Source organism: Trichosurus vulpecula, chromosome 3, assembly GCF_011100635.1.
Source record: "Trichosurus vulpecula isolate mTriVul1 chromosome 3, mTriVul1.pri, whole genome shotgun sequence".
Classification (NCBI taxonomy): domain Eukaryota; kingdom Metazoa; phylum Chordata; class Mammalia; order Diprotodontia; family Phalangeridae; genus Trichosurus; species Trichosurus vulpecula.
Window position 1 is genome coordinate 132706378 of NC_050575.1, and position 16198 is coordinate 132722575.

At 39.3% G+C, this 16198-nt stretch overlaps 1 protein-coding gene across 1 annotated transcript in view; it reads left to right on the forward strand.

Annotated features, from left to right (window-relative positions):
* The window catches only part of RALGPS1 (Ral GEF with PH domain and SH3 binding motif 1), a 573263-nt gene extending 557501 nt beyond the window's left edge, over positions 1-15762 (forward strand). Inside the window, exons 18-21 of the mRNA XM_036750307.1 lie at positions 5288-5380; positions 6521-6626; positions 9552-9643; positions 13964-15762. Coding sequence (XP_036606202.1) covers positions 5288-5380; positions 6521-6626; positions 9552-9643; positions 13964-13993 — 321 coding nt within the window. The 3' untranslated portion in view covers positions 13994-15762. The remainder of the gene's footprint in view (positions 1-5287; positions 5381-6520; positions 6627-9551; positions 9644-13963) is intronic.
* Positions 15763-16198: the final 436 nt, after the last annotated feature.

Genomic DNA, 16198 nt, shown 5'->3' on the forward strand with positions numbered 1-16198 from the left:
TGATTGAATTAGAAGAGTAATTGATCCATTGGCTGGGAGGAGATTGGCCATGCCCCTGGAGACCTTTTAAAAACTAACCCTGTGAGCCCTGGAGGTAGTCAAATAGTTTAAGGGTTAGAGACTTCAAGGTATTGAAGGTGGGGGTCAGTTTTGTAGAGTGTGATCCCTGTGCACAACAAGGGGGAGAAGATTTCCTCTCCTCCCTTCCATCAGCCATGGTACCTAGCAACTATCTAATTAGTGGATGATTCCCACATTCAACAGGGAGCAGTTTAGAGAGCCACAGAATTCAAGGGATAAAGCAAAGACACATACTCTCCAGACAACAGATGCAGGCAACATCCATAGCAGGAAACAGCTTCAAGGAGCAAGACTTCTGGCAGCAAAGAAGAGAGCTAACTACAGCTTTGAGAAAGAATTAGCTCTGGCATTTGGCTAGGGCAGCTAGGTGGTGAAGTAAATAATGTGCCAGGCCTGGAGTTAGGAAGACTCATCTTCCTGAGTTCAAATCTGGCCTCAGATAATTCCTATCTGTGTGACCCTCAGCAAGTCACTTAACTCTGCCTCAGTTTCCTCATCTGTAATATGAGCTGAAGAAGGAATGGCAAACTACTTCAGTATCTTTGATAAGAAAACCCCAAATAGGGTCATGAAGAGCCAGATACAGCTAAAAAGTGACTGGACAATTTGAGAGTTAAGCTGTGTAAAAGAGTACATCCAGGGAGCCCAGCTGAGCAACCCAACCAGCAGAGACCTTGTATCTAGAGGGAAACAGCATGAGGACTTTATAAGGAAAGAAGGCTCTGTAGTACTGGTGATGAGTTGCTTTGGCTACATATATTTCCTAGAGTAACATAGGTTACTCTAAGTATTTACTTTACCCCCCCCCAAGTCTATGTGTTTATGGAAAAGTGAGCCCCAAGCTTTGGGGGGCTGTGTTGTATTCATACCATACTATCTTAATAAATGCCTTTACTTAGATATAACTGTTTCTGACTGTACTACGTTACTAGATACTATGTTTAGCGGTATCTGTTTGAGCCCTCATTCCAGTATGTTGGTTCCTCTCCTCAGCCCCACTGTTAGTCATCAATAACTAGTATTCCAGTTCCATTTAACTAATTAATATCAATTAGTTTTTACAAAGAGATATTTATTTCAAAGATATGGCAAGTATAAATATTACCCCCCCTGCCAATAGGTGGAGGGGATGGCAATACCCTCCCTTATACCACCTTGGTCCCTGGAGAGAGTGGACTCAGACTTGTTGTAGCAACTGGATAGTATTGGTCCCAACAAGTTCACATCTAAACATAGGATTTCTGTGGAATGAGTCCTCTTCTCAGCTATTGCTGAGTTGGGTCCTAAAAAACACTCCTTGTTCCTTGGAGCCCCAAATTTGGTCTGACTACAAAACCCAGCATGAACTCAATTCCTTGACCCCTGGACTCTAGTACTCTGACCTTTCAAAACTCACAAGGTCATACCTTTCATATTAATCTCCTTCACCCAAAATGAAAGAACAAACACTGAGGCAAAGACCCAAGGTGCATTTTCACAGGGCCAAATGTCAGCCTTGCACAAGGAGGGCCTGAGTCCTCTCCTCTAACATCACTGGGTCTCACCAGATACTGTCAACCAGGGAGAAATCACAGGAAGAGAAGAGGCCAAACCAGAAGAAATAATCAAGTGTCTACTCAGTCAATGCTTTTCGAACATACCCCAAAGATTCTCAAAAAGGCTCCTCCTCACTACGTGGTTAACAGACTAGACCATGTTCCTGAGTGTCAACACATGCTCCAGCCCCTCTCCAAGGTACTTCAGTTGCATTCTGTCATGAGTTTCCCATGGCTCTCAGGCTTCCATGTAGAAAAGTCCATCATTATCACTCTGGGCATGCTCATAAAGACAGAGCTTAGTAACCAGCAACCTCCTCTTATATGTAAAATACTAAAATTAGTAAAACGAGGAAGAGAGTTCTAAAATGAACCAGTCTAAAATAAAAAAATCAAATAATCCACAAAGTCACTACCCAAGGATTAAACTCCTGGATGTAAAAGTAGATTCTTAATAAGCAATTAATATTTATGCTTATAATCATTATTCTGAAAGAGAAGGCATTCAGCCAGACTCCTTTTATGAGATAAATATGATCCTGATACCCAAACCAATGAAGGATAAAACAGAAAGGAAACTATAGACCAATCTTATTAAGAAATGTTGATGCAAAACATTTACATAAAATCTTAGCAAAACAACTGTAGTAATGTGTCCAAAAGATTATTCCCTATTTTCAAATTAGATTTATACTTGGAATATAAGAAACATCAGCAAAACAATTAGTATAGTTATTCAACTTGGGAGTTAATGATTTCATTAATATGGGGGATTCCCTCTACCAGTACAGATCAGCAACTGCTGGGCAATTTATCCTCTTAGTTGCCTGGGCCCTGAGAAGTTCAGTAACTTGCCTAGAGTCATAGGGTAACAGTATTTGTCAAAGATGAACCATATCAATAAACAGAAAAATTCATCAAAATAAACCATTCATTTATGTTTTTAAAAAACCCTAAAGGAAAAAAGTATAGACATAGAAGGGCCATTTCTAACTATTAGCAAAAAAAGGAAAAAATATATGTGCATATATACACATACATATATGTGTACAAATGTAGTAATATATTCAAAAGGTTATTCTCTATTTTCCAATTAGATTTATACATATACATACATGTACATAGTATATATAAATTATACACCTATTTATACATATGTACAGGTGCATATATACACATATATACATTTAGACTTGTATATATGTTATATATAAATTTATATATAATATGTATAGATATATAAATCTAATTTGAAAATAGGGAATAATCTTTTAGATATATTACTACCATTGTGTTACTATAGTTGTGTTCCTTCTCTTTCATATACACATATGTTTGCGTGTATGGGTATATAATATATATATAGATATATACACAAACATATGTATACATATATGTATGTATATCTATACATGTGAATGAACATGTACATATATACACATATCTACACACAAGTGTATATCATTATAGGTATGTGTATATATACATGTACATATAGATAATCAAGTGATTTCAGGTAGGGAAAGAGGGTCAGGCATCTTTGGAGAGCTAGCATGTGTATGAATATAGGCACAGAAAGGAGAGGATAGGGTAAAAACAGGTCAAAATTGAATACAGGGGAAAAGAGAGAAAGAAGGTGAAGGAGACAGTAGGTGCAAATTAGAAAAGACTAAGTTGAGAGAGGCCCTATTATGTAATATAATTTCTAATTGGGTAAAAGATTGGGAATTTCCAAGTTGGGAGGGGGAGAGTGAACAGGTACAGTTTCCTGAAACCAGAAAATGAGGTGTTCCACACCCCCAAGTATCTGTATACAATCAAAGGAACATGGAAACAATAATTGATTGATCAGTATGGTGCCAGTTTTCAGATAAGACATATGGGTTGCTTGAGATGTGCAAATGTGAGAAAACTGATCTTTGGATCTGACCAGGTTTCTGATCAGCATAACTTAGGTCCTTGGTTAAGGGTCTCTAAATAGGAGATAGAGGTGATTCAACTTCCCCACCACACATGGCTAGGTTCAAACGATGTTCCTAAAATCTGGACACATAGGCAATGAATGAAATTTTCAACAACATTTTATTTAATTGGAATATTAACAGACATTAACCCCCTTGGCTTCTTTTTCTGGGGTATGCTAAAGGAGAAGGTACATTCAATGAAAATCACAGATGCAACACACTTGATCGAATGCATAAAGAGTAAATATGCTAAAATTGACTGCAATGTGGACTTAATGCATTGAGTTCACGTGAATCTTGCAAAGCGCATCAACCTTTGCATCACAAATGATGGAAATCATATTGAAGATGTTATTTGTTAATATTCCAATTAAATAAAATGTTGTTGAAAATGTCATTCATTTCATTTCTTGAAAATATGCATTTTTGCCTATGTGTCCAGACTTTAGGAACACCCTGAACAATAAGGTTTTCTCCTAATTCCCACAAGAGAATAAAGTTTCTCACAAGACAGAAATTTGACTAGACCCATAACTGGATAGAAAGTGAACTTAGCTAGCTCCAGAGTCACAAGAGGAGTCTATGTGATTCACTCAACTCCCACTACCACTGGCTACTCCAATCTCCTCAATTCCTTCAGCAGGGAAGAACCAAAGGTCCTGAACCTAGGGGCTTGATCTGAGAAAGAAACACTCTGTCCCATCTTATCCTTGGGTGGTGATGGTATTTTAAATGGACAAGAGGGTAAGACCGGGACGGGGCAAAGAACTCCCCTTTCCATTTTATTACTGCATGGATTTTATTTTCCCTTCCAATTTCCAAATGGCATTATATAAGAATTCATATGTGTATATGTAAATGTATGCTTATTACATATGTGTGTTTATCAATGTAGTGATACGGCTGGATATAGGTACGTAGATATCTTTTGACACTAGCCATGTGACCATGAGACAATAACTTGACCTCTCTAAGTCTCAGTTTTCTCATCTCCAAAATAAGGGTAAGATTCCCATTACCTTTCTGACAAGGAGATTTTGAGTTCACCTCATAAATTTTACATTGCTATTCAATTTTACATTGCTGTTCAGTTGTTCGGTTAACTATTCATGACCCTGTGGACCATAGCACACTAATACTGTCCATGGGGTTTTCTTGGCAAAGATACTAGAGTGATTTTGCCATTTCTTTCTCCAGCGGATTAAGGCAAACAGAGATTAAGTGACTTGCTCGGGATCATAGAACTAATAAGTATCTAAAGCTGGATTTGAATTTAGATCTTCCTGACTCCAGGCCCAGTGCTCTATCCATTGAGCTACCTAGCTGACTGCTACTACTCTTACTCTACTACTACTAGTCAGTCAGTCAGCCAACAAATATTTATTAAGCATCTGCTATGCACAAGACACTATGCCAAGTGCTGAGGACTCAAAGAAAAGCAAAACCATGCCCTCAAGGAGCTCACATTCTAATGGGAGAGACAACATGCAAACAATTGTGTACATACAAGAGTATTTGGAAGACAATCTCAGAGGAAAGACACTGGCAGTGGAGGTGACCAAGAAAGGTCTTCTGTAGAAGGTGGAGTTTGACCTAAGTCTACTTAAATCACTATTTATATATGAGTTATTATCGCTGTTATTATTTATAATAAGGTAATTACTGTTTATTGCTTATTTTTCATCTTTGCTCATTTTCTCTTTCCAGCTTTCCTCATGGTCTAGGTACTGGGTGACATTATCAGGATCAACTCTCCTGTACTTTGGAGCAAAGTCCTTAAGGGGTACTGACAGAAAACATGTAAGTAACAAACGAGTTGCATTTTAAAGATGTCTCAAGGCTAAAGATTCCAAGATTGGAAATGTCAGAAGATGGATGCAGGGACTGAAGTTTCCAAAGGTGCTAATGAATTAATTATTAAAGTGCCACACCAGGTCAGAGCTATGAAGCAACGGAGGTCAATAAAACCAGATTATTGGTAGTCAAAGTCATAATGGGTCCAATTAAATATTTTGGGATTTGAAATTGAAAAAGCTTTCAGTTCTGTCTGAATGAGGACATGGGAGAATAGAAGGGACAGGAGGATTGCTGAGTGAAATTTCAAAAGTGAGCACCTCACGAGTGATTTAGCCTCATGAGATAAATTTAGTCTCATATGCTTTTTGATGTTGTTTCTCTTTTTATTTGCCTCCCTAATTAGACTGTAAGCTCCCTGAGAGTGCAGAATACAACATAAGCACCTCCATATCACTCACAGCATGTTGAACATGGCAGAGGTTCAATAGTAATACATAACTATGGAAGTATATGGCTGAAAAGTAAGTCTTTGGAGTTGAGGTATATAAGGATAACACGTTAGAAGAGTTATCAACACAGATCGTAAAATCCCTGAGAATGGTCTTAGGAATATAGATTTTGAGCTGGAGGAAACCTTAAAAGTCATCTAGTCCAACCCTTTCATTTTAAAGACAAGGAAACTGAGATCTATTAAATGATCTGCCCAAGATCGCCATTTAGCTAGTAACAGAGCAGTGTTTGGACCCGGTCCTTTATATCCAAACGCATCATTCTCTCAACCACACTACACTCTCTCCCTTCCTATATAATTCCTGATATTGCTGGTTCTCTTTCCCTATGCATATGCTTTCTCCCTTATTAGATCTATGAGATCACAGGGTATGTCTTAGGCACCTCTCTATCTCACAAGGCATCTTGAACCTAGCAGAAGCTCAGGAGTTAATTTTAAATTGTCAATATGTTCATTCTGATGACAGAACCAGGTACAAAAGTCATTGAAGAAGTTGGGAGAGTAACCTAGGGGTTGATAAATAATGGCCACAAAGATGGGGGAATAAATTATTAATAAACTGTGTGGACTTTGACAGTTGGCGAGATATGTATTTGCTCTCTGGTTCCATTACTGTGTTTGGTCTCTTCCAGTATAAATCCACACCTGGAAAAAAAGTCTCTATTGTTGGATGGATGGTACAGTTACCTGATGATCCTGAGCATCCTGATATTTTCCAGTTGAATAACCCTGACAAAGGTATGAAGACTGGAAAATGCTCTCCTGTTTTTTTCTTTGAATGGTCTCCGTTTCATTCAACAGTGATTGTCAGCAAATATTTTGTCATTCAAAAGCATTCGGTCAACAGATGTTTACTGATCACCTACTATGTATACTGGGCAAGGTACTATAGGATTAAAAAAGCAATAAGATATTCTGGTCAAGTTTGAATACAAAGGATATGGACAAAGTTAATCTAACTACAGGGTTCATTAAGGGATATATAAACACTGTGGATATACTCATCCAAGGGTACAAAATTGCATAGATACATGTGCTTCATTGCTAACTACTCTGTCCCCATCTTTTCCAATCTAGGAGAATTAACCTATACATGTGAACCGTTCCTAGAAGCTTGGATCTATTTAGACAATAATAGCCTGACTAGCAGGTAGCCCACACGTTTTAGAGGCCTCTCGAATTAGACAAGGGCTCTAGAAGCCCCTTCAAATGCACTGATCTTGAAACGATTAGATAAGGTTAAACACAGCAATTGGTAGAATTCCTTTGGAGTCATTCAGGAACTACATTCATAGATGCTCATCACTTATAGGATCACAGGGCTAGAAGGAGCCTTGGAGACTCTAGTCTAATTATATATATAAGGAAACTGAGGCCCAGAGAAGCTTGAACTGAACCCAATTCCTCCCATTACAGAGCCAGTGTTCTTTCCACAATAACTGTCTCAGTCTGCCTTCTTCTCTGGGCAAAGAGGTTGATGGTTCAATAACTAACAGAAGGGTAGATTTCATAAATTTTACTGCATAAGGGAAAGATGAGCCGCCAGGAACCTCTGACTTGAGCCAGAAGGAGCATTAGAGATTATCTCATCCAATTTTCTTATTTTACAGAAAATTAAATGAAAACCCTGAAATGTGATTTTCTCATTCTTACACAAGTGAATCATTGTACCTCTTAAATATTTACAGTTGGTTCTCTGTAAAAAAAAAGCCCTTGCAAAGAAAAGACAGCTACATAATCCAGAGCCTTTTACAATTGTTAGACAAGCCTGGAAACTCAAACCTGAGAGCCCCTGTTCTCCAAAGTATTCAATCCTTTGTTCAGATGAATATGGAATCAACCTTGCAAGTCTTCATTAGTTGAAAATAGTAATAATGGTGCAAATATATGAACATTATTAATTTAAAGCAGATATTCACATTTGAGATCTCTCTTCTGGACATGTAACATAGATGGTGTCTATTATCCTGCTGCTAATGTTATTCTTCATATCTGGACATGTGATGGCAGCTCAATGAAAAGTTAGAGCCTTACTGACTTGATTTCCACCTATAGGTCTGGCCTTTTGGAGAGGGTTGGCTGTGACTATATCATACAGCCAAAACCAGCCTGACTTGGCTTTTGAAGTTTAGTGTTGCTGTCTCTAGAAATGTTGATTCCTGAGAAGAGGTTCAGAGCCATGGAGCCATCAAACCAAGTTTAGAGGAGCTTCACAATACAGGAAAAAATTTTATAAAGGGAGTGATCAGCTCTAAAAAATGATTGCTGTGGGAACTAACAGAAACTAAAAGATTGTGTTAAGGGGTTGTTCAGTCATTTTCAGTCTATCTGATTCTTTGTGGCCCCATTTAGGGTTTTCTTGTCAGAGATACTGGAGTAGTTTGCCATTTCCTTCCCTAGCTCACTTTACAGATGAGGGAACTGAGGCAAACAGGGTTAAGTGACTTGCCCAGGGTCACACAGATCGTAAGTGTTTGGGACCAAATTTGAACTCAGGAAGATGAGTCCTCCTGACTCCAGGCCCAGCACTCTATCTACTTTCCCACCTAGTTGCCCATATTAAGGGGATGACCCCATAAAGATGCCTGGTGATTGACAGTGTATACCATTGTGTGCACATGGAGGAAACTGAGGTTTTTTTACCACATAAGGGCACGCCAGGGAAGGAACTGTCAACATATTGGGACAGAGAAAGTACAAATGTGCATGCGTAGATGGGGGAAAGGGAAGCAGTAGAAGTCAAGCAACTGAAAAGCATTATTATCAGTTGAATCATCCCCCTCTCTTGTCAAGGCAGTGCCCTGAATATCATTAGCGGACAAAGCTTAATTCTAGAGATCTAACCCAGTCACCTGCCTCTCTACAAGCTCTCTCGAGACCATGGAAACCAGGGACCTTCTGGCCTACAGCATTGGGGATCTTCCCCTATTGTCCACCTATGTATCTGTCTCCCGCAGAACAAACCCAATCAGGGAAAGGTCTAGAAAGGTATGCAGCCTCTGTGTTTCCATGGAGAGCAGGAATCCATTAGGATATTTGTTTGTATCAATGGATAACATGAGGAAACTGGAAGCTGGCCCGATTTGGTGAGATGAGGAACATAATGAAAAGCTGGACCCCAGTGGGGTACATTTGGCTCAAGTCTAAGAGAATGAATCTGAGGACTCCATCAGTACTGCACCTAGGGATAAAGGAATAATCCTGACATTCAGATCCAGACTGGAAGGGGCAAGGAAGGTCTGTGGCCCTGCCTCTCTTTTCTATGAACTTTTCCCATCCTCGCTAGATTCTTTGGTTTCCCTCAAGTCCCAGCTAGTACCCCACCTTCTATAAGAAGCCTTTCCTGATCCCTCAGTTATCTCCTCTTTATCCTGTCCGTAGTTTGTTTGTTCATGTTTGTTTGAACATTAGTTCCTCCACTAGACTGGGAGTTTCTTGAGATCTGGGACTATCTTTTGCCTTTGTATCCTCAGCACTTGGCAGTGCCTGGCACATAGTAGGTGCTTAATAAATGTTTATTGACTGCCTGACTGACCGAGTCACTTCATTTTTCTATCTAGGCACTTAGGTTATCTAGCTCCATCTGTAACTTTATTTTAATTTTAACTTTGAGACCTTTATGTTTGACCCTTTCCTAACCTGACAACTTCTTTAACATGGTAGGCAATGTTTACAAGTTTCAGACTGGCTCCAGATTGCACGCAATACTGTGGCACAAGCACTTGGATGATGCATGTAAAAGCAACAGGCCTCAGGTAAGGTCAATAGGGTTTTCTTTTGTACCTCATTGGCTTCCCGCAAGTTCTAGACAAGGACAACCTTTGGGAGTCAGTCATTACCAAGACCCTCTATGTTCCTAGAGCATGCTAGCTGTGATACTGTGAATGTGGAAGTGGAAGGTACCTTAGAACAAAGAATTTTAAAGCAGAAGAGACCTTTAGAACACGGGATGTTTAGAACATTAGAACACAAAAAAAGAATAGAGAAAGAAGGGAACCACTGAACATAGAATTCTAGAGTTAGAGGTGATTTTAGGATATTAGAACATAGAACATAGTGAATGAATTTTCAGGATTATCTCTCCAATCCAACCCCATTATTTTAAAAAAGAGGAAATTGTAGCCCAGAGGTAGTAAGGAGGAGGAAACTGGGATTTATACCCAGCTTCAGAGTTCTTTCCAGGTCATAGTTCTTGGCTCTTTCTATGTGACACTTTCCAGAACGAAGCTAAAATCTATACTAGTGAGTCCTAGATTTGGAGTGTGCACACCTGGATTTGAATCCTAACTCTGCTATTTACTATTTGAACAAGCCCAGAAGATTTTATTTCCTAGGCCTTTCATCCTCTTTATCTTCTTTAAAATGAGGTGGTTGGACTGGTTGATATCTAAAGTCCCTGACAGCTATAAATCCGTTAATAGGATAATCATTTCCTCTTTCCAGAAGGGAAGGCCTACAATGGGAAGTGGCTGGTTGCAGGTCAAAATCAGAATCCTATCTCAGCCATATTAAGTCGTTTCAATGTCTTTGTCCTTTTGTGATTAGACAGATAGATGATCATCAGGTCAGTGTGTGTGCTAGCAGCATAGGGATGAAGCTACAGCCTCCGTCATCCCAAACATTTATATATTTTGACAAATTTTGATGGTGTTTGTATCTAGGTCTTTCAAAGAATCTACATCAGAGGTTTTTAACCTTTTTGGTGACATATAGACCCTTTGACAGTCTGGTGAAGCCTATGGGCCCCTTCTCAGAATAATTTTTTTTCTAAAAAAATTCATCATTGAAGGAAATGCTAAATTTTGGTTTGAGGAAGATTAGTGAAAATAAAAATGTAATTTTTTTCCCATACAAGTTCTAAGAACCTATGAAATCTATCAGTGATTTCAGGTGGGGATTGGGGAAGGAGGTGCAAACCTCAGGTTAAGAACCCATGATCCATATTGGTATCTATTTCTGCTGCTTACACCTTAGTGCTCAGGTCATCCATAGGCTTAGGTCAAACCTATGCCTAAGCAAAATAGAAAAGAAGTACTGGTTGTTGTAGTGGGGGAGGGGGGACAGTCTTTCAAATTATCTTCAGAGATGTTCTCCTACCTATTCTGTCTTGCTATCTACCAACTTTGAAATGTTCTCTATCTAGCTTCTCAGATAATGTAGAAAATAACAGTGGAAAAATTATTCAGAAGCGAAGTGGCCCCAGCCTTCAGACTCCTAGCAGAATAGTTAAAAAACCCAAAGGAGATTTTTTTTTAAATCTGTTTTGAATAATCTCCAGAAATGAAGTCTCCATCCTAGCTTTTCATATTTGAAAAATTCATCTGATAAACAATGCTCACTCTACCATTGCTGCTGGTCTCTTTGTCTTGATGGCTTCTGAGGTTCCTTGCAAGTCAGAGAGTCTGGGATCAAAATCTTGTGCATCCCAGGCCAGGTGAGGTTTCCTCAGACTCTATTACTAGTATCATACACTTGTCGATCTTTAAGGTTCCCAGTACTGAGAGGACAAAATGGCATATTGGGTAGAGTACTGCACTTGGAATCAGGAAGACCTGAGTTTGAATCCTGCCTCAAGCCCTTACTAGCTGTGTGACATTGCACAAGTCATTTAACTTGTTTTATCACCTATACAATGCAGATGATAATAGTACCACTTCATTAGACAATTGTGATTTGGAACATTTTTTTGGCTTATAGATAGTCTTGGTTACTTCCATTAAGAACTACTTGTTCATATCCTTCAACCATTTATCAATTGACGAATGGCTCTTAGTCTTATAAATTTGAATCAATTCCTTACATATTTTGGAAATGAGACTTCTATGAGAGAAATCTGCTGCAAAGAGTTTTCTCTCCCAGTTAACTGCTTCCTTTCTAATCTTAGTTGTGTTGGGTTTGTTTGTGCAAAAAGTTTTTAACTTTATGAAATTAAAATTTTCCATTTTATTTTCTGTGATCCTCTTTATTTCTTGAAGTCACTTCCTTCCGTGTTTCCTATTATTAATACTTTAACAGTCATCTACCCCTGTGGTCAAATCATGCCAAGAATAACTCTCTGTGTCATACAATCCAACTTCTGAAGAATGAACTTATCATTAAAGCAGCTTGAGACTATAAAATTCTTTGCTTTTGGCAGAAGAATATGAATCGTATCGATTGTCTTTTCCCCCAAAACCTTCCCTGTTCTGAACTCCCCTGTTCCTACTTTGGGCACCACCATTTTCCCAGTTACCCAAGCTTGAAACCTTGGTATTTTCTTCTATTCCTCTTTTACACTCACCCCACATATCCAGTTATTGTCAAGTCTTATTATTTTTATTCCCACACATATACACATATACATATGCACACATATACATATGTGTGTGTAGGTGTCCCCCATACCTGGAATGCTGTCTCTACTGACCTCTCTGGCTTCCTTTCAGTTCCAACTAAAATTGCATCTTCTACTGGAAGCCTTCCTCAACCCCCTCTTAATTCCAGTGCCTTCCCTCTGTTAATTATCTCCTATTTATCCTATATATTGCTTGGTATATATTTGTTTGCATATTATCTCTCCCATTAGATTAAAGCTCTTTGAAGGCAGTGACTGACTTTTTCCTTTTTTTCTGTTTCTACAGCTCTTAGCACAGTATCTGGCATTTAGTAGGTACTTAATAAATTGTGTGTACATACACATACATATATACATATATAAATGTGGTTATATATGCCTGTATACACATACATACCTTATAAGTATATGTTTTTATTTATATCTTTATCTATCTAAATGTAGGTATCTCTTTCTCTTCACTCACTCAGTTGCCACCCCTGTGCAGTCTCTTATCACTCATAGTTGGACCATTAAAACAGACTCTGGTTAATTTCCTTGCCTCCAGTCTCTCCCCACTCCAATCCATATACCTAACTGTCAAGTGATTTTCTATGATTCAGCAACACTGGCCTCCTTGCCTTGAACATAGCACTCCATCTCCTGACTCTGAGCCTTTTACTTAGCTGTATCCTCATCCTTGGTATGTTCTTCTTCCTCATCTCCTACGCCTGGCTTCCCTGACTTCCTTCAACACTCAGCTGAAATCCCACCTTCTGAAAGAAGCCCTCCCCTCCTCTCCCCCTTAGTGCCTTCTCTCTGAGATTATCTCCATTTACATTCTATACAACTTCTATATGCATTTATTTGCATGATGTCTCCCTCATTGGAATATGAGCTTCTTGAAGGCAAGAACCATGTTTTTGCTTTTCTTTGTCACTTAATACGTGCTTATTCACTGACTGACAAGTAAAAGTCTCCCGGCACTGCTATTTCATACATACCCCCATGCCAGGTTCCTGATGTTAGCTGAATAACATCCGTATCCTTCTTCTATAGAGGTGGTGACAATATCACTTCTGTTTTTCCTTTAATAGATCTTCATCCAAAGGTTATCCATCCTACTTCCTTCCTTAAGTTTCTAGATTTCCTCACATGGCTGTATCTTCTTCATATAGAATGCTACTCTGCTCTTGTGTATTCTATTTGGAGCACTGCCATTTGGAAGAAAGACTTTTTGTTTAACCTTGGAAGGCAGAAAAATAAACAGTGGTTCGAAGTTTTCAGGTTTCAGAAAGACAAATTTTATCTTGATGTGAAAAATACTTCCCTAATAATCAGTATTTTCCAAAAGGAAAATGCACTGTTTCTGAAAGAGTCCTTAATTTTGTTTTATTTTATTGATCAAGGATCCCTTTGGCAACTTGGTAAAGCCTTTTAGAATGATATTTTTAAATGAATAAAATAAATACATCAGATTATTAAAAAGTTATTATATTGATAAACATTTATCAATTTTTTTTAAAGTTCACGGCCCTCCAGCTAAGCATCCCTGTGAGATAGTGGTTCTGTCTCATTAGAAGGTTGTGGGCTAAAAATGGATGATCACTTCACCTCTGGGATATAATTAAAGGGGATTCTAGCTCAGTTATGGATCAGAACAAAGGCCTTTTGAGACTCGTTCTAGCTCTGAGATCTTAAGAAACCTCATAATCCTTTCTTCAATAGACCAAGACTTACATAATGATGCACTTTTTTTCAGGTACCTACTAACCTTATGTCATTCGAATAAGCAGCTGCACAATGCTTGGTGTGACACAAAAGTGCCAAACTGCAGGATGGAGGAAAACGACACATACACACAATTAGAGAAGATCATTCTTCGGGCGCCGGCTGCCAGATAGTATCATACCCACACTCAGCTGTGCAACTTCAAAGTGATTCTGATGAGCGCATGAGTGTCCCATGCAGTGACTTCCTCATTCCTACTAGCTATAAGAAACCATTGAACTCTTCTGCAGGACCCACAGATCCTGGGCTAACTTGTGGCCACCAATAACCCTGGACAATTGTTGGACCATAGACTGGGCATCCCATCCTTTGCCTGTCCTTTTATAAACAGTCCTTTTTATGGTGAAGCTGCTTTCTGTGACTGAAGAACATTTAGCCCATGTTGGGTTTTCAATTCTTTCTAATGCACAAAGACAACAGGCAGTCGTTCACTTGCTGCAAAGTGTCCATTAGAGTAGACGTCATGGAACAACATTTTTATAACCTAAGTGCACTGAGTTGCTTAGCAATGTGGCTGCCTCTGATTTTGTATAACAACACACACACATACACACACATACACACACACCCAAGACATTTCCACCATGTGTGAGCTATTTGGGAAACATGTATTTTGGCACCAGATTTGCAACCTAACTCACTTCATTTGGTTGGAAGGAGCTGCTTTTTGGCTTACGTTACGACACTGTCCAGGTAAGGTAAGAGTTCATCACTGGAGGTCTTTGAGCTGTTGCACTGTATAGAGGGGATTGTTATTCAGGTATCGAGTTGGACAAGATGCCCCCTGCGGTCCCTTCCAACTCTGAGGTTCTGTGATTCTTTGCTCATCAAGGTTTTAATTCATTTTGGTTTGATGTTCCCCTTGGGTTCTCTAACTATACACAATTAATGCCTTAAATCGCATATGGTTTTCTTTGACTATGGGTGCTATTCCTCTGCAAAGCCTGCTCCCTGGGGCATCTCACACTCCCTCTGACTTGGTGTCCATGGAGCCTTATTATTGTCAGGTCTTCCAAGTCAGGGCCCAGCCCCAGAAAATGAGCTGTCTTTTGACCCATTCCCTTTCCTGTGGTCTGGGGGCACTTTGGGGTTCACCTTTACTTTGCCTTTGTGCTAAAAAAGGAGTTCTAAAAGCTATTCTCCAACTGTCCCAGTGTGGCTGAGGCTTTGGGGAGATGGAAGGCAGCTGTGGAGAGGCTGGAAAGGAGAGTCAAAGGAGTAGCCCTTGGGGTGACAACAGAGGTGGGCCTTTTTCCCAGCAGGGCCACCTTGGCCCCTGTTGGGCTAAACATCTTGCTCACCCATCTCCACTGCCATAGTTGATGTGTTTGGGGTTTCAATTAGTCAGGGCTGCTAAATGACACTGAGACCTGCCTGGGATCTCCCGGAATCCTGCCTACCAAGTATTCCAAAGTAGCACTGGGAAATCTATAGACCCACTATTCTGAGGACCCATGAGGCAGTAAGCCCAGAATAAAGGCAACGGGGGCCTGAAGCCTCCACTAGGTCATGGGATGATAAACCGAGCCCTCTGTTAGGGGAACTATTCCCATCACAGGACAGATTTTTTTGACCTATAAGATATCTCCTTTGGTCTAATTTAATTTTTTTTATTCATTCATTGAATATGTATTGAACTTATTGCATGAGAGGACCTTTGTCAAGCTCTAGGGATATACAAGATGAATGAGATATGATATTTTCCTGTCCACCAGGACCATGCAGCCTAGTAGGGGTGTTGAAATATGCTTTAATTCGATAAGTAGATTTTTAAAAATTTTAAATCTAAATTGTTTACTGTCTCCATGGTGAGTTTTTGAAAGGTTAGTTTTCTAAATGTCTGTGTCAGTCTTGTTAAAGACACCCTTAAATGGCTTTTTAAAATGTAATGAAATTTCTGCAACTTTTATAAGGGGTAAAGTTGAATAGGTTTAAAGTACAAGGCTGTCGACAGATTGTGAATGTGTGTGTTCCTCATGGAGTGCACACAGAGAAGCGTGGTCAAGAAGAAGGGGGATTGGAAAGCATGCCATGCAAGAACTGGTTGAAGGACTTTGGGGTCATTTTGAGGGACTGTCTGAAGAAGAGAAGACATAGCAGGTACACAATGGCTATCTCCATGTGGGCTGTCATATGGGTGAAAAAACTGACTGATTTTTCTGGGGCCTAGAGAGCAGACCTATGAGAAATGGGTGTAAATGTCAGA